Source organism: Halictus rubicundus, chromosome 7 (assembly GCF_050948215.1).
Source record: "Halictus rubicundus isolate RS-2024b chromosome 7, iyHalRubi1_principal, whole genome shotgun sequence".
NCBI classification, from domain to species: Eukaryota; Metazoa; Arthropoda; class Insecta; order Hymenoptera; family Halictidae; genus Halictus; species Halictus rubicundus.
This window is the reverse complement of record NC_135155.1, coordinates 15,119,629-15,139,635: the sequence shown is the minus strand read 5'-3', so window position 1 is coordinate 15,139,635 and position 20,007 is coordinate 15,119,629. Positions and strand designations below refer to the sequence as shown.

Genomic DNA, 20,007 nt, shown 5'->3' with positions numbered 1-20,007 from the left:
GTCGTTTTGAGCAGATCTTATCCGGCTGTCCCCCCAGAAGAACGGCTTCGGAACGCCACCGAAACGTTTTCTCTGTCCCAATAGCGTATGGACACGTCCGTCCCTCGTAAATCACGCCACCGAGCAAAACGTATTTGCATGTGAATGCGTCTTGGCGAGCGACGCGCCTCCTTCCTCGACGTTTCCCGTCTTCGAGCCACGATTATGCAGTGGCCCGACGATTCTTTTCACTTCGTGACGCCCGTTGCACTTTCGGCCGGTGCCACGTGCACGAAAACTCGTGTCCGCGTCACCGAAATCGTGTGCTCGAAAATCCGAAGCCCCCACAGCCTTGCATCACTCAATTACCTTTTTTAAATTTCTGGGGATCGGTCTTATGAATTTGCGAGATTGAACAAACCATGATACCGAATTTTTGAGCTTGTCATCGGACGAAGTTTTAAAGGTGTAATATATGTATCCAAGCTAATGAATTCATTCCTCATTATATTTTGTAAATTGAGCGGAATAACCACAAAATTTCCCAGCAAAATAAAAATGTGTCAACGGAGGAAGTTGCGCGCGCACGTGTCAGTGCCCGTATTCCTCCATTTCCGGTCCCGAGACAGCCGAAAAATTTCAAACGGCGTCGTCCGGTCGAAGAGTGCTATCTCAAAGCGAATTTGCATATCAGTTCGCGATGGCAACGAACACGAATTAAAAAAACAGTAGTTTTAGTTCCCACGTTCGATTTTCATCGCTTCCATTATGTTACGGTACATTTTTTACGATTTTTTAAGCTTGATATTTGACGGAGTTTCAAATGTTGAAAATATATTGAAGCTAGTACGTCAATTCGTTGCGTCTCCTGTATTTTGCAAATTGTGCTCCCTTGCTAAAATTTAAGGGAGGGTCTCTGTCTGTTACAACACTATTTTATTTGAAAAAGTATTTCTCCCGAACCAAATATTTTATTTCCAAAAATTTTTATGTATAAAATAGAGTAGGCAATTTACTATTCACCATGTGAACGAATCGGAGAATAATCAAATATTTTATTCCCAAAAATTTTGATGCGCGTCTGAAATACAGTACACAATTTACTATTTACCATTTGAACGAATTGGAGAACTGATAAAATATTTTATTCCCAAAAATTTTGATGTGTGTCTAAGATAGAATGAACAATTTCCTATTTAATATTTGAACGAATTGGAGAATGATAAAATATTTTATTCCCACAACTTTTTATGTGTACCTAAAATAGAATTTACAATTTTCCATTTGAGCGAATTAGAGAATTAATAAAATATTTTATTTCCAAAACTTTGTACGTCTAAAATAGAATAGACAATTTACTACTATTTACCATTTGAACGAATTACAGAATAATAAAATATTTGATTTCCAAAAATTTGTACGTCTAAAATAGAATAGACAATTTACTACTATTTACCATTTGAACGAATTAGAGAATAATAAAATATTTGATTTCCAAAACTTTGTACGTCTAAAATAGTATAGACAATTTACTACTATTTACCATTTGAACGAATTACAGAATAATAAAATATTTGATTTCCAAAAATTTGTATGCCTAAAATAGAATAGACAATTTACTACTATTTACCATTTGAACGAATTAGAGAATAATAAAATATTTGATTTCCAAAACTTTGTACGTCTAAAATAAAATAGACAATTTACTATGTACGATTTGAGCGACTTAGAGAATTATCTTTTCAACAGATAAATTGCCATTTACTATTTGGAAAAGAATTGTACCCAGTTCTAATTGTGGAGCTCTGTGCTAATTAAATGTATCGGTGAGATGATTAATACGATCGAAAAAACGATTAGATGATCGAAAAATCAGTGTAACCGCACCTTCAGCCAGCAATCGCACCGGAAGTCGCGAAGCAGCCGAAACGAGTCTTGCTGCATCGAAGGCGCGTCCGTGTTCCTCGCACGGAAAGCTGCTGGAATTATAACGACCACGCATTGTTATCGGATCGAGACGGTGACGCTTGGAATGCAAACGACTCGGGCATTTAGGTCAGCGACGCCGCACACACTCTGTATTTCGTCCGATGGACAAAGATCAAGAATTCGAAGGTCCGAAGAACGGAGATCCAAAAAATCGTATACCACGATACACGGGATAGGCTGAAAATTCATGATGCGAACGAGGTCGAAAGGACAATGCTCCTCGAAATAACGATCAAATCATGCTGGCTTGATCTTCGAGAAAAACGCTGCTAAAAATCATACATTCGCATTAAAATTTTTGCGAAGACTGAATATATCAGATATTTTAGAAGATCTTTATCGGGAAATGAAGGAAGCAAAATCATTGAAAAATCTTTATGCAAAATCAAAATTGCTGAGAAACAGCAGCGAAATAGAAATTGATTTTGCTATACGAAGACATAACTCTAGGATTCCTTTAATTCTTCCGCAGATTCAAACTGCACTTACTCGTTCTTGGTAAATGTATAAAACCCACAGTCTAATGATATCAATCTAAAGGAAACCAGATGAAAGTCATATGTAACAAATTCGCCAAATCAGCTGCATTATCAAAGAATCTTATACTTCGTGCTTCACTTAGAAAATTGCATTTTATTCGCCGTTCTGAGAAAACCCATCACTACCGTTTCAACTTGCGTCACTTGCTCATTCTTAGCATAAATGCATAAGTCTCGCGGTCGAGTAACGTCGATAATGGAAAACATGCAAATTCAATTTCAGCTTGAATGAAACAGGTAAAGTTTATATTTAGCGAATTCATATAATCAACTACAATATCGAAGACCTCCGTGCTTCAGAGAATTGCATCATGCCCATCGTTCGTAGCGAGACGCAGCACTGCACCGCGCAGCGTGCGGGTAGTCGCGAGTGCATCCCCGCGACTACCGTGCGTTGCGTAGCGTATTGACGCGGCGGATTGTAGGCGCGGGTTAAATCGAGCAGACGGTAGCGGCGTCGCGACGCCGGCTGCGCGCGTCCGTGCACCCCTCCTGCTAACCCTCGGCAACCCCTCCGTCGAGGGACAAACAGCGTCGCGAGGGGGTGGCGGTGTGAGAGTGGTGGTGAGAGGGTGGGGGTTGCACCGAGAGGGAAAACTCGAGATAGGGGTGGGGGCAGACTACTTGTTGCGCGTCGCGGCGCCCTCGTGACGCCGATACCCCCGGCGTCTCATTCCCCCCACCCGGGGAAAGCACCGGCACGCCACGAGCGTCGATAGCGAGCCCCTTCGCTGGCGACGCCACCGGCGACGTCGTTACCACCACCATCCCCAACGAGCCACCAGCAGCGTCGCGACGCCGGCGTCGCCGTCACGAGTCGACGTCGGTGGTGGCGACGACGCCACCGACGTCGCCGCCGCCGCCGCCGCGCCGTCCCCGACAAAAATAGACGTGTCGTCGTCGCGACGCAACAGATATCATTCGGCCTCCAACGACACGCGCGCGGAATCCTGACGAGGTCGAACTGGAATCAGGACTCTGGGTCCTTGCGATCCTTTGTCCTTCATCGTTCGATAGTAAGCATTGACATAGATAGGGTTGCGGGACATTTTAGTGCGCTCTGCTTCGAATAGCGGTCATAGAAACTGTTCCAGAAAATGTCTTCGTAATACACGGTGCATCCGAAAACCAATTAGGACATGAAATTTCTATTTCTCCCGAAACTATCGAAACCGTTTCAAAACATCTCAATTTTTCGATACACAAAATATCCCGCTTTCCATATGTAGATATTAACGCTTTGCACTCGGCGCTATTTTAATTCTAAATTTTTTTACCGTCTTAGAATATTTTCATTTTATTCATACGAAACTGATCCGATTTCCACATATGATATTTAAATGTTTAGTGATCTATTGAATACAAATTTGGTAATGTAACAAATATTCTGTAATATTTTTTGAAATAATGCCACAATTAATGGCGCTTCAGAGTGACCACTCGAGTGCAAATGGTTAAAATGGTGGGACATTTTCAATTCTAGAATGCGGAGACATAAAAATCTTTATTGATATTCGATCCTAGGTCTAAGATCTGACATCGGACTTTCCAAGGAAATTGGAAAATACAATAAATGATCTTCTGTTTTATGTAGGGAATTGTTAATGTTGAAGATGCTCTAGCCGGAGTGCTCGCGAAAGAAATTCACCGATCGGACATCGGACTTTCCAAGGAAATTGGAAAATACAATAAACGATCTTCTGTTTTATGTAGGGAATTGTTAATGTTGAAGATGCTCTAACCGGAGTGCTCGCGAAAGAAATTATAAGACAAGGTAAGACAAGGTAAGACATTCGTTGAGTGCCCCGCTAAATTCGCATGACGTTCCATTCACGTGGGCCACAGATGGTCCAGGTTCCTACATTTATTATGTACACTCGTAAAATATTGGGAAAACGAGGACATTTTTTGCCACGAGTTGTTTTAACTTGAGTGAACAGAAATTGATTGTTAAGGGAGCGAAGAATGTGAAGGGTGTTTTTAGAAAAATCCTAAATACTTAAGAATCTGCATCACTCAGAATTAGTCGTCTAACAGTTTGGTAACACTGTGTCCTGTCCACAACCATGCGTAGTGAAGCGAGATTTTCACTCGTCTGACTAAAACGATCTCATTCTACTTCGGCGGTCAAACCTAACTGTGGATCGTTACACAAAATCAGGATTCGACGAATCTTTGGTAATCGTGTCACTCGTAACTAGACTTCTAGGTAAAAATAAGATAATCAATTTTTTCAAATGCACAAAACTTCCAACAGACATCCACAAAATATCTGAATGTGAAACGCCGAATACAGTATTCCCTCTGAGAGTGAACGAATCCGAAGACTGAAGATTACGTTACTTGTGTTTTACCAAACATTTTTACAGTGAGTGAACAACAAAGAGGTACTGAGAGTCGAGGCAGCCAATGCATTTGCAATGCAAATAGGAAACGTGTTTATTTTTGGTTCTCTTTTTGCATAGCTGTAACCAACATATTTGTTAAAGTTTTCTGATTGAAACGAGTCCAAACATGACAAAAATCGGATCATACATGCTCCTTCGATTGAGGATTCAGAATACTGAATTCAGAATACAGAATACTGAAATCTGAGAATTCAGATATCTGAATTCTCCATTATTCAAATACATTTTCAAACAGTTCAATCGAAAGCGATCTACACAGTACATAAAATTAACCTAACACTAGCTAGATGCTGTTCTACCTTACCGAACTCCCAAGTCCCACTGATTTGTTCGGATAATCGAGGTTTCATTAAGTCGTGGATTGAACCAGCAAATGTGATCCAAAATGTATCGTGTTTGGTGTCGTTTTAATCAGAAAAGCGTCACAAATATGCCAGTAAAAGTTTCGCAAGAAAATCTTTCAAAACAAAAGAATTCACTGAACTAGTCTTTTGACCATTCTGGTAGCGTAACACGTAGTCCACACGGACCGATAAAACAGTGCGAGTCCACTAACCTGAATCTGATGCCCGGGGTTGTTGATGTGTAGCTGCTGCGCCTGGTTAATTTGCAGGGAGGAGGTACCCGATCCCGAGGGAGGTCTCGGCGGCGTGGAGCTGGTGAAGGGCGCTTGGGATCCGGTTTGATTGGGTCCGGCTCCCTGCGAGCCCCTGGGTGGAAGCGGATACCCAGGACTGCCATGATTCGGCATGGATCCCGGGCTGCCTCCGTACGGCGAATACTGCTGCTTGTAACCTCCACTGGGTCCTAGCATGCTAGGTTTACCACCGGTAGCAGGTTGGGGTCTCTTCATGTCCGCGAGGCCCTGAGCAAACTGCGTCTGGGACCCGACGAACATTTCGGTGGGCTGCTGACTTTGGAATCCGGCAGTGCCATTGTTCTTATGATAGGACGCAGTCCCGGAGGTAGCCTGGGACTGTCCTCCGGGTGGACCGGTGCTACCGGGACTACCAAGGTAATCCGAAGTGCCACCAAACTGGGGGAACTCGGCGTAAGGTGACCTGGCAGTTGGTCCTCTAGCGGCTGCGGCTGCGGCAGCTCCGGGATTGAAACCTCCCAAGCCAAGCTGCTGACTCTTGTGCTGATGCTGTTCGGCCATCTGCTTCAGGGTCTGTGCAGCCGGACTCATCTCCGACTTGAAGTCCAGGCCAGAATACGGCAACCTCGCCGGAGAGTACTGCGCGGACCCGAGACCTCCGGGACTCGAGTTAGCAGGCAGAGCGTTCCCGTTGTTGGTGGGCGTGCCGTTGTTCACGTTGTTGCTGTTGGTATTCCCGTGCTGCTGGTGTATCGCGTCCTTGTCGTCCTCTATCTTGATCTGGCCGTTGTTCGTGGCTATGCTGTTGTTATTGTTGTTGTTGTTGTTGTTAGCCGCGGCAGCAGCGGCCGCGGCCACCGCCGCGTTGTTCGCCAGCGCCTCCACCGGTATCTTATCCTCGAAGTCGAAGTCCTTCATGAACTCCGGATGGAAGTCCGAGATCTCGGAGATCAGGTCCTTGAACGCGTCGGAGGTGATGATCTCGTCGCCCGTGTCGTCGCCCATGAAGTCCGAGAACCCGGGGAACCCACCGCCATTCGCAGCGGCGTCCTTCTCCAACGCAGCCGCGCACTGTTCAAGGTCGACGAACTCGTTGTCAGGTTCCTGTTTGCACTCGACCAGGTTCCCGATGTCCACGCAACCGATTCCACCGCCGGTCGCTGGGCCACCTGTGCCACCTCCACCTCCACCAGGCCCACCGCCGCCATTGTTCCCGGTCTGGGACCTCGAAGTCGCGGAAGCGGGCGTGTCCGGCCCAGACTTCGGCGACGAAGACGCGTTCAGCAGATCGCTCTTCACCGAGGCGTTCGTTAGCGCCTTCACCGTCACGTTCGTCGAGATCTGCTGGGCCTGAGAGTTCGCCGCCGACGTCGTGAACTCCAGCTGCTGCACGATCTCCACGGAGAACTTCGTCAGGCCCTCGTTCCCGCCTCCGCCGCCGGTGTTCCCACCGCCGCCGTGCGTCGGGCCCGTCGAGTTCGCGCCGTTTCCGGGCGGGTGCTGACCGTGGCTGTGATGGGGCCCACCCCCACCACCGCCGCCGGGCCCTTGTTGGTGCTGATGCTGCGCCTGCGTACATTGCAGCTTCACCGGCGGCTCGCCGAATCCACCGTCGCCGCTGCCGCCGCCGGATGGCTCCAACTCCTCGGCCGTCCTCTTCACGAATTTTTGCTGCTGAAACCAGATACAACAAGGGACGATTAGTTTCACGCTGACCATTGCACCGCGGAAAATAATCATGGTCCGCGATCCCCATTTCGGGGGTTTTCGAATTTTACGCACACCACTCGGCGCCGCACAGTGGTCCAAATCGAGAAATTCAGTGACTTTTTGTTATAACTTTTGTACCGTAAGAGTTATCGGGATGAAATTTGCACTAAAATTCATTAAAAAAATATAGTCAATTTGAACTAAAGAAAAATTAATATTTTTTAAATTTGTTAAACAATAATTTCTTATATAATTTTCATTGATATTTTTCACTAAAGAAAAATTGTTTAAATACAATCTTCCAAACCATTTTTTCTGTCTAAGTGTGTATTTTATATTCGTTTCACACATGCAATGTTTAATGAATTGGGAAAAATGTATATTTGAAGAGTCGGGTAAGGTAAAAACGTCACATAACTGTGTCAAAAGATATTTTTTATAATAATTGATAATATTTGTAATATTGTATATAATATAAAATAATTTAGTAACATTTTTGTAAATCTTTTGTGATAAAAATGTGATAACAATGATGGTTTTATAATATAATAATAATAACATGAAATATGAAAAAATAATATTTGTTTATACTTTGTCAGTCTTCATTCTCAAATGGTTTTGTCTAGCATTATTTTTTATAGTCCATCCATTTCAAAGCCTGCCTTTTCTATTATTTAATTATTAATAATTCAGCTTCTGGTTCTAAATTTTGTATTCTTTTCTTACATGATTTCACTCGCATTGCTGACATGTGCGGGTCCGATTTCAATAAAAGTCTATAAAATACATCTTCATTTGTTAATATTCTGTCTGATTTTCTTGTATGTTTGTATCTAAATTGTTTAAAGTCTTTGTGACGTGTTTCTTGAGCCTCCTCCGATAATTGTCCGATTGGTAATAATGCGTGTTTTATTACATCTGCACCATGCATTAATAACTTATGGACTGAAGCAGGCATGGGATACCAATCATGATCGTAACATTGTCAGTTTTAAACTGCTATAATTTGCAAAGGCGGAAGAGTGCGGAAATAATTTTTATACCATCATATAGAGGAAGGTGTACCGAAAATAGTCCAATTTGTTAGAAACTGGGACTTCCTGGGACTTTAAAGATATCTCTTACCGAATATAAAAAATTTTTTTAATTTTCTCCATTTAGTCCAGCATTAACTTTTAATACATTGTGCAGACTAATTAATAATGTAAGACACGATTTCTTGTCGCAAAAATCTGCTCTTTAATTTAAAAAAAAAAGCGCGAGAAAATATTAAATAGGAACGTCAGGGCATCGCATCAAAGTGAAGCAATTTTTCTTGTGAAAAATACTCTTCTTAAAATGTCCAACTTTCAATATTTATTACAACTATAATATTTAATAAATTGTACTAATTTCTCCATTTCCGAGGTCTATGGACATGTGGGAAGCAATGTTCATTGATCAGGTATCGATACATGAAAGTTCATTTTCGGGCCAAAAGTCACTGAATTTCTCGATTTGGACCACTGTGCGCCGGAAATACAGAATGTCCCGTAACTGGTGGTACCACTGAGCAGAGGATGATTATACATGAAAAACTGAGTCGAAAATATAGAATAAAATTGTTCGATACAAGGCTTTGTTTTCGAGAAAAATGAGTTTGAAAATTTGTCTAGTGCGTGTGCACTCGGCTTACTTGCCGCTCAACGGGATTCGAAGAACGCTAATTTTTCAACAGGATGGAGCACCACCGCACTACAGTGACAATAATCATAAGTGACAATTATCAGTGCCGGATCGGTCGCGGTGGCAGAGTACCTTGATTTGTCACCGTTAGATTTTTATTTGTCGGGTCAGGTGACATAACGAGCATCGAACACTTCCAACAAAAAATTGTGATAGCGTTTCAACGCTTAAAGCAACATAATAATTGCACATTACAAGAGGTTCAAATGAATTTAATACGAAGAGCACAATTGTGTCTACAACAACGTGGACAGCACTTCCAGCAATTTATGAATTAAACGAATTCCTCAAAGGTCATTCTAACATTGTAATCTCGACCTTCGATTTATTCGATGTATACAAACCTCGAAAACCTTTTGCGAAAAAATGTTGAGGTAACTCGGAATAAAGTCGGTTGAGCCGCAAGTAAGCCGTGTGCACGCGCGCTAGACAAATTTTCAGGCTCATTTTTCTCGAGAACAAAGCCTTGTATCGCAAATTTGTTATTCTATATATTCGACTTAGTTTTTCATGTAGAATCATCCCCTGCTCGGTTCCACCACCAGTTACGGAACACCCTGTACATTTGGTACGACTGACAGTTTCATTCCAAAATTTGGCAGTTAATGGATTAATCGCAGCAACAACATAGACATTTCTTTTTCTTCTCCAATAATTTGTTGAAAGTAATGCAATAGGATTTTTCGATTTGAGAAATGTTCTAACAGTTTTGATGAAATGCTGAATACAGGGTGTCCCGCCTAAGTCGAGCATCTTAAACACCTCGCTTAGTTCTGACGATAGACGAAAATGTCAGAGGACAAAAATGTTTGGTACAAGGTGGGCAAATATTGTAGGTCGTATTTTTTGAGACAGCAGGGTCATCGAAGAGTTTTCCAAATGTGACTGTACGTTTTCACGGTACGATAACGATCTCGATGGCCTGTAATGCAATGACCTTCGCGTGACCTTGACTACAAAAAATTCAGAAAAATTCGGCAATCGTTATAAAAATTCCTTCACTATACAAATATTAAATTCACAGTTGAAACGTAGCCACGGTACTGAACAATCGCTGAACTCCTGGATCTAGATCAGGGCGCATAGAGTCACGCGTCGCGAGTCCCATTCGCGGATGGAGATTTATGCCTGCCGAGGGGTGGCCACGAGCCTAAGCGGGTAGGAGTGGTTCGCGGCGACCCGCACAAAGACGGGTCGCAGAAAAACCGTACGCCGGTATTGACAGGCACGGTGAGAAATCGCTGGGTTAATTGCGAAAGAAACGGGCCGGCTTTGGATCGAGGCATCCCGTTCCCCGAGTTAAATATCCTGCGCTACCGGTTGCTCCCAGAAAAACCGGCGGGGGTTTAAAGGACTCGATTCGCGTTTTGCCTTGACCCACGAACAGAATGCGATCCGGTCGACCGACCGGTCTCTCTTTCTCTCTCTCCCTCTCCCTCTCTCTCTCTCTCTCTTTCTTTCTCGGTCGCTCGAAATGGGAAACGCGGCCGACTGCGCGGGATTTAGAAGCCATTACCGCGTTCCTCCCGTTTTTCCTGCGGCACCCGTTCACGCTGCAGCCTTCAGGGGCTGCGATCTCTTCGTGGGTGGCTCACGAGGAGGACGGAATCCTCCTAACACCTCACTGAGAAGCGTTCCCTTTCGCTAAGCGATGTTCCCCCCTCTGTCTGAGAACTTTCCTCGACTGACTCGATGAGCGCCGGGATTAGCCGGGAATCGGCGCTGATTTTTCCTTAGCTGCTCTCGTCGACCAGAATTCGACGACTCCCACAGACTATTTTTCACTGCGTTATGCATAAACATTGAATTTTTTCTGCTCGTCAGGCTGTTGCGAGAAGAAGATTTTCATCGAGAAACACTGGGCACGAACTTTACTTTTAAATAAACTTCGACGCGAACCAATGCGATTTTCCTGCACTCTTTTTTATAGGAGTGGAAAAAGGTAATGTTACGTGATGTTTGGTGAAAATTCTTTTCTGCCTGGTGCGATTTTTTCAGAATTTTTCGTACACGTTCCTTCGGACGGACACTTAACCGATCTGCCCAAAATGTTCTGGTTCAACGACACTGTAGGAGAGACTGGAGGATTCGGAGGAAACTGTTTCTGTATTTTATATTATTTATCATATTCTAAAGGTATTTTTATATTTTTGGTGCGAGATCAGAACGGTATGGGTTGGTTGCATTTAATAAAACATTTTAACGCAGGCGGTGAAACAAACGATGGCAAATGTGATAAACTGTTTTAAACATTCTGGAAACATGAACATTATGCTGGACGATCAAACTGCGACATATGGTGCGTTGCGGCATCGCGCAGAGTTAATAACATTTAAATCGCTCTGGAATCAAATTCTCCGCATTTTCATCCCCTTGTCGAATTCGCCAACGATCCGCGTTTAAGCAAAAAAAAAAGAAAAAAAAAATTGTGCGAATTTTCGCTTTTTTTCCCTCTTATTTTCCCCGCTCTCGACGCTGGAATATTTTCCATGAATCGCGCATAGTTTGCTAGTTTTCGCGGTTTCGTTCGAACTGTTCAACGGCCCGCGGTCGCGATAATGAAATGTAATCGCTCTCGAATTTTATTTTTCTCGGTTTTTTTCACCGGCATGCCATCGTTGCCGGTTTGAATTCCTTTTCAATTTTAGGGGGAGCGTGAACTGTACGCGTGAACGATGCAGTAGAACGATTTCCGGTTATATTGTACCGGGTGATTCGCCTAACTGTGCCACCGAAATTACTTGTTAACTGTTTGATGCAGAGAACAATGGTTGAAATGAAAAGGTGTGCGATGCTACGGGTAATACAAATTTAGTATTTAGGTGATAGATTGATCTTTGGGTAATCCGTTTTAGTTTTTAGTCTCAATATTTTCCAACCCCTGTGTCAATAACCGGGAGTACGTTTCTTTTTTGTAAATTCTTTAATATTTTTCTCGAAATATAAACTGATCTGTGATCAGCCTAGATCGTCAAAATAATTCTGCTATTTCTATCGAAATCTAATTAGTTTGTAGTGAAACTACTGCAATATCATTGAACACCGTGGAAAAGTTTGGTTATCGACGTAAAAGTTAATCGTAACGACAATTGAATGCAATTGAAACAAGCTTTGAATTATCAGCAAAATTCTGGCAACAAACAGTAAAAATATTCGAGCAATTGCTGTGTTTGCAATCTACAGAAAATATTGAAACACGTGTTCATTCAATTTCCATTTCTTCAAATTAATGCAAGATACTTTGCAGAAAAGTGTGAAGTCTACCAACAACTTTATTGGACTAATGCAAGTATGAACATTCGATTAAAAGAGGTGGCAGTAATTCGGTTGGCACGTTCAGACGGCGACTCACCTGATATTGGTTCGGGCAGGTTGGACTTGACACGCGTTCGCGAAAGCGTTCTCTCGAATTGGAACGGGAAATGGACCTCGAACTTTCAACGATCGCTTCAAACTTCCCGGGAACGCGAGGAGGCGGCCCTCTTTAATCCGTGTATCCAAGAATTCGTAGAATCCGTTCACGCGACCGGTCGATCATCCGGTAGCTCGTCTATTTCCTCGATTTACTTCAACAGCTTTTAATTATCCACGTGAAAAGATCGACCCTCGATTCCCACACTTCCACGGAATTCTATCGGCAGAGTGTGCTTCAAGTCGATTTCACTCTTCCGCGAAACCCTGCAGTTACGATACAGTATTGTACTGAGTGCCCCGAAACATTCTACACACACAAAGGTGTCTCAAAACGTTCTACATGATTAAAAGTGTCTCAAAACATTCTACATGAAAGTGTCACAAAACATTCTACATAATTAAAAGAGTCTCAAAACATTCTATCCAAAAGTGTCTCAAAACGTTCTACATAATTAAAAGTGTCTCAAAACATTCTACATGAAAATGTCTCAAAACCTTCTACATAAAAATCTTTCACAACATTCTACATATTTAAAAGTGTCAAAATATTCTGTATAAAAGTGTCGCAAAACGTTCTATATAAAAGTGTCTCAAAAGATTCTTCATATTTAAAAATGTCTCAAAATATTCTATATAAAAGTGTCTCAAAACATTCTACATGAAAGTGTCACAAAACATTCTACATAATTAAAAGAGTCTCAAAACATTCTATCCAAAAGTGTCTCAAAACGTTCTACATAATTAAAAGTGTCTCAAAACATTCTACATGAAAATGTCTCAAAACCTTCTACATAAAAATGTCTCACAACATTCTACATATTTAAAAGTGTCAAAATATTCTATATAAAAGTGTCTCAAAACATTCTACATATTTAAAAGTGTCTCAAAACATTCTACATATTTAAAAGTGTCTCAAAATATTCTATATAAAAGTCTCCCAGAACGTTCTATATAAGAGTGTCACAAAACATTCTACATGATTAAAAGTGTCTCAAAATATTCTATATAAAAGTCTCCCAGAACGTTCTATATAAGAGTGTCACAAAACATTCTACATGATTAAAAGTGTCTCAAAATATTCTATATAAAAGTCTCCCAGAACGTTCTATATAAGTGTCACAAAACATTCTACATAATTAAAAGTGTCTCAAAACATTCTACATATTTAAAAGTGTCTCAAAGCATTGTATGTAAAAGTGTCTCAAAACGTTCTATATAAAAGTGTCTCAAAACGTTCTATATAAAAGTGTCTCGAAACGTCCAACATAAGAGTGTCTCAAAAAATTCTACATGTTTAAAAGTGACTCAAAACATTCTACATAAAAGTGTCTCAAAACATTCTACATAAAAACGTCTCAAAACCTACACAAAAATGTCTCACAACATTCTACAATAACGTACTTGGATAAGAATTCAGAAATCAGTTCGGATAACAGAGGTTCCACTAAATCGTGTTTCACAGGGGCAAACGTAATCCAAATTGTATCGTGTTTGGGCTCATTTTAATCAGAAAAGTGACGCGAACGCGCTGGTGATATTCTCGTCAAGAAATAATTACAAGTAGCAAACTTATAGCTGTGAATTAGTATCGTCTCGCCGACACGCTGGTGTAGATACACCTGGTTTTCTTGCTATGTTCAAGTGAGATTTTGCGCATCTAACGAGGCACTACCGTGATTAGATCTAAAATGAGGGTGGGAAGTAGAGAGGGAGAAAAAGGAAAAATGGGAGAAGGGCGCGAAGGGAGGAGTTGATGAAACTGAACCGGACGGGAATGAAAGTCGGGAAAGATTTATGTCCGTGTTAATAACTGCGTCGTCGTTCGCGGTATCGGCGTCGACAGTCACGATTATGGTCCGCGGCGGCGAGGAAAATCGGTGAACCCTTCAACAGGCACTTTCTGTACCATTTACTCGCGTTTCGCTGCTACTGCGGATCGGACACCTCCAGCGAAATATGATTCCCTTGACCGAGACAAATTTATCGCGCTTTTTACTTTCGAACGGTTCATCTTCCAGTGTAATGGACCGTTCCTACTTCGGACCGTTACTGTCTGCGCCTCAGGATTCGCTGGTACTTTCCAGATTCACTTTCTCCGAACTTTTAGAAATCCTGTTGCCGTAGTCATTTTGTCTATAGTTCCAGTTAGCAAAATAAAAATTGTCTGCATCAATTGCCAGGAATCGTAGTCGCGTTACAGTCTCTTTCTTCTTACCGACATTCTGAAATTATTTTAATCTTTCTACTGTCTTAAATTGCGTCAACTGATCTTGATAAAATCCGCAGACTGGTCGTCAGAAATATTGGTAAACAACTGGGAGGCCACTATTGGCAGAATTTCCAAAAAATCCTTGTCCAAAGTACGCGTCACCCTTAGCAGTAAGAGCACATAAAATTTCAATTCGATCGATCAAATAGTTACCGAGAAAAAGAAAGTTGAAACGGGTGGGACATCGGTTCGGATAATCGAGGCTCCACTAAATCGCGAATTAAACGAGTAAACACGATCCAAATTGTGTCGTGTGACGGCTCATTTTAATCGGACAAGTGTCACGAGTATGTTGGTAAAAGTTCCATTAAAAAATAATTAAAAACAACAAAGATCAGTATTGCTAATATATCTGGTATAAATGTTTACTTTCTTTCCTCTTGATCTTTTCAACGACCTTCTGGACATTTCAAGGGGTACGTCATTTCGGGGGTCTCATATATAAATTATTCGGAAACATTGTGCACATCTCGCTCGCATAAATCGAGACATTACCGTGCTTTGGCTTCAGGGCGACGTCCAGGCTCTTTATCACGGTCGAAGAATTCGTACGATCGATTAATCCCAGCCGCTTAGCGATTGCAAATTAATAGGCGAGCAGCCCGGACCCCTGAGCCCGATTTAACCACCCCCTTCAACCCCGACGCTGAGATCGGTTAACGACTGGCATCCTCGAGTTTGCCGAACTTGGCCCGACATTATGCTAGTTCGGCCGGAAGTAACGCGCCGCTACACCGCGGGCGTGTTTGCAGCCGAGTGTGTTTTGAATGCGTGAGAACGAGGTGCGGTTGCCATGTCCGAAAACGCTATAGCGCGTTGATTCTCTTGAGGATGCAAAGATCCGACTCCTTCTTCTTCTTCTTTTGCTAACGTAAAAGAAGATCGCTATGTTTCCTTTCGGCGCAGCAGAATTATTGAAAATCCTGTTAATAGACTCCCGGTATATGAAGTATTAACAATATAAAAACGTTTCAATATTTTGTGAAAGAGGTGCGTTGCATTTCATAAAACATTTTCGACACCGTCGCGTCAATTGGACATGAAGGATCCGACTGAGGGTGTAGAAGTAAGAGGCAGATGAGAATGTTTGTTCCATACATACAGTCTATATAATAAGACGAAAATGGGCGCGGAAATCGATTCGCTGATCCGATGCCGCTTTCCTCGCAGCGTCTTTCCTCTCGTTAAATGCTACGCCATGAATGAAGACACCTGTTGGAGCATTTTCTAAAGGTCCCTTCAGCCAGAGATCAGTGCTGCTGACATTAACCCTCGAAAGGCGAACGCTTTCGACGAGTTCACACGTTCAGATGCTCAAACACGTTAAAATTGTTTACCGATCATGTGTATCAAAATTATTCACAATTTTTTTCATAAATTCCTACGAGCCTATTTCTTCCCTATTAAACGGTTCGACTTGCTATTTAACTATTCTACAGATTCGCACAAGTCTCAAGGAATTCTAAAAAATCTCAAGACACTCGACAAATTGATAAAACCCCATAACTCACAATAAATCACGACTATCTCACGACTGTCGGAAAATTTCCGAAATAATATTGGAAACAACGATCCGAAACGAAATTGTTTGCTTATAATAATGATATTTTGTTTTAAAGCATAACAAATATTAAATTCTTTTCATTAAAATCAGTTAATATACATATATGTGATATATATATATCTCTCTTTTAAATATACATTATGCTTTAAAAATAAGAATAATTAATATATGCACAGTAATTGGGTCCCCTAACCTACAAAGAGATGAAGAGCGCAGTGTCAAAAAGGAGTGGCGCGAACGGGACACATCAGGGATCGGTCGATTGATTTTGTTCAGGTTCGTCGCCGGCTCAGAAAAATTGAGCTCCGATTCGAAGTGTGCTACAATAAAACGGTAATTGTGGCGGAGCATCGGCCGCGCTGAATTGATATTTATACGTCTGCGGCTAAATTAGAACGGCTTATAAATACCCGAGCCGCAAATAGCGTTCCATCGCGACACGTGCGACCACATGAGATGCGCCTCGTCCGCTGTTTATTATTTACTGTTTACCCCTCGAAACGTCACCCTCTGGTTACATGAACGTCGAGCTGCCGAGAGTTTCGCGTGTTTCTCCCAGCGAATCCTGCTTCGCCTTTTTCCGTACGCGTCTGTCAAACTACAGTAATGTCTCGCTACATGGTAAAAGTCCGTACCCTCCGAGGATCATATTCGTCATTGCATACTTTTTCATTTTCATGCGGGATTTAATGTAACAACAAAGAAAATTTGCGACGTTTATGGAGATGTATTGAAGGTCAACAAGTGTCAACGTTGGTTCAGAAGGTTTGCTGCTGCTGATTATGATTATGATCTCTCTGACAGGCCTCGGACGACCAGTTGAATTTGATAACGACGCCCTAAAATCTTTAGTGGAAGCTGATCCAAAATTAAGTATACAAGAATTATCGAGAAGCCTTGGGTCCGCATGGTCAACTATACAAAGGCACCTACGCGAAATGGGAAAGGCGTATAGGCAAGGAATATGGGTACCGCGTCAATTGTCTGAGACCAACAAGAATATTCGTCGATCAATTTGCACTTCATTGCTATCCAGATTTCGTGGAGATCCATTTCTTAGCAGAATCGTTACCGGAGATGAAAAATTGGATTCTTTGTGATAACATAAAGCGTTCCAAGCAATGGCTTCCTGCAAATCAAACCGCAATATCAACCCCTAAACATAGCTTATCGCTTAGAAAGGTGTTACTGTGCATTTGGTGGGACTGTCAATTCACTTTGAGTTGTTGAAACCTGGAGAAACAGTTACTGCTGAGTTGTATTGTCAGCAATTACAACGGCTGTATTCGGAACTATTGAAAAAGAGGTCATCTTTAGTCCACAGAAAAGGTGTAATAAATTGACAATGTCCGGCCCCGTACAGCGAAACTCACTCAGGAAAAAATCAAAGAATTGCAATGGGAAGTTTGACCGCACCCCCGTACTCACCGGATATTGCTCCCTCTGATCTTTTCAGATCTCAGGAGCATTATTTAAGAAATAAAACGTAGAAGATGTTAGGAGGCACCTTGAGTCATATTTTGCTCGACGAACCCTGGATTTCTATAAGGGGGATTGAAAATTTGCAGGGAAAGTGGCAAACTGTCCTTGATAATGATGGAGATTAATAAATTAAGAAATGAAAACTTGAATTTACTACAAAGTTTGTTTTCATGTAACATCTGTAGGAGTAATTTCTTTGTACAACGCATGATTTAGACGTTGTTCGAGGTGATCGGAGTTAGGTGCCGCATACGACTTGATGGATAGTGAAGAATTTTGACCAGGTTTCGGCGAGCAGTCGAAACATTGTGTGGCGGTGCGAGAAGATAAGAAGAAGCGTGTCAGTAACCTTGAGGCCTGCGAGCGTGCTCCCTCCTGCGTGGGAGGATACGCCGCTCTATTGAGCGTTACGTTTCGTTAACGACGCTCTCCGCTAGCGAGGCGACTGTTAACACGACCTAAATATCAGCCGGCGAGCCGACAGTGTCGTGCTTTTAATCCTCGAAACATGTCCGAGCCAAGCGATCATTCGTTGCCGCCCGTTTTATCGATTCCCGGGCGAAAACCAGCGGACGACTGAAACGAATAACCCGAAACGAACCCGCGAGAGTCTCGGTGAAATACAAAATATCAGGCAGCTTGCAATTTATATCTTCCAAAATTATTCTCATTGAATTATTCAATCTAAAACTAGTGGTGTTTCACTCTTTGAATGGCGGAGCTGCTTGTCTCGAAGAAGCTTCGACCGCGGATCTTTATGCAAAATAAACGTTCTCGGCAATTGCAAGATACTGGAACCAGATAAATATGTATTTCTTCCGTTGAAAATTTTAATAGCTTGGCGCTGCCTAATAGAAATTTTCAACATAAATCGCAGGATACTGGAACCTGATAAATATTTCTTCCGTTAAAAATTTTAATAGATCATGAAAATTCTCAAGAATTAATTTCAAGATACTGGAATAAGATAAATATTTATTTCTTCCGTGAAAAATTGTAACAGCTTGGCGTTGTAGAATAAAAATATTCAACATAAATTTCAAGATACTGGAACAAGATAAATATTCGTTTCTTCCGTTAAAAATTTTAATAGGTTGACGCTGCAAAATAAAAACGTTCAACATGAATTTCAAGATACTGGCAACAGATAAATATTAATTTCTTCAAAAAATTTTAATAGGTTGGCGCTTCAAAATAAAAATGTTCAACATAAATTGCAAGATTCTGGAACCAGATAAATATTTCTTCCGTTAAAAATTTTAATAGGTTGGTGACAATGAAAATTCTCAAGAATTAATTTCAAGATACTGGAATAAGATAAATATTTATTTTTTCCGTGAAAAATTGTAATAGCTCCGCGTTGTAGAATAAAAATATTCAACATAACTTTCAAAATACTGGAACAAGATAAATATTCGTTTCTTCCGTTAAAAATTTTAATAGGTTGACGCTGCAAAATAAAAACGTTCAACATGAATTTCAAGATACTGGAAACAGATAAATATTCATTTCTTCTAAACATTTTAATAGGTCGGCGCTTCAAAATAAAAATGTTCAACATAAATTGCAAGATTCTGGAACCAGATAAATATTTCTTCCGTTAAAAATTTTAGTAGGTTGGTGACAATGAAAATTCTCAAGAATTAATTTCAAGATACTGGAATAAGATAAATATTTATTTTTTCCGTGAAAAATTGTAACAGCTTGGCGTTGTAGAATAAAAATATTTAACATAAATTTCAAGATACTGGAACAAGATAAATATTAATTTCTTCCGTTAAAGATTTTAATAGGTTGACGCTGCAAAATAAAAACGTTCAACATGAATTTCAAGATACTGGCAACAGATAAATATTAATTTCTTCAAAAAATTTTAATAGGTCGGCGCTTCAAAATAAAAATGTTCAACATAAATTGCAAGATTCTGGAACCAGATAAATATTTCTTCCGTTAAAAATTTTAATAGGTTGGTGACAATGAAAATTCTCAAGAATTAATTTCAAGATACTGGAATAAGATAAATATTTATTTTTTCCGTGAAAAATTGTAATAGCTTCGCGTTGTAGAATAAAAATATTCAACATAAATTTCAAGATACTGGAACAAGATAAATATTAATTTCTTCCGTTAAAGATTTTAATAGGTTGACGCTGCAAAATAAAAACGTTCAACATGAATTTCAAGATACTGGCAACAGATAAATATTAATTTCTTCAAAAAATTTTAATAGGTCGGCGCTTCAAAATAAAAATGTTCAACACAAATTGCAAGATTCTGGAACCAGATAAATATTTCTTCCGTTAAAAATTTTAATAGGTTGGTGACAATGA

At 41.1% G+C, this 20,007-nt stretch overlaps 1 protein-coding gene across 4 annotated transcripts in view; it reads right to left on the bottom strand.

Moving 5' to 3' along the window:
* The window catches only part of Mam (neurogenic protein mastermind), a 327,599-nt gene that overhangs the window by 100,215 nt on the left and 207,377 nt on the right, over positions 1-20,007 (bottom strand). For 2 of the 4 annotated variants that reach the window (XM_076790739.1, XM_076790741.1), the window contains exon 2: positions 5,472-7,187. In XM_076790739.1, coding sequence (XP_076646854.1) covers positions 5,472-7,187 — 1,716 coding nt within the window. The remainder of the gene's footprint in view (positions 1-5,471; positions 7,188-20,007) is intronic. The other 2 variants (XM_076790740.1, XM_076790742.1) reach the window with 1 other exon arrangement.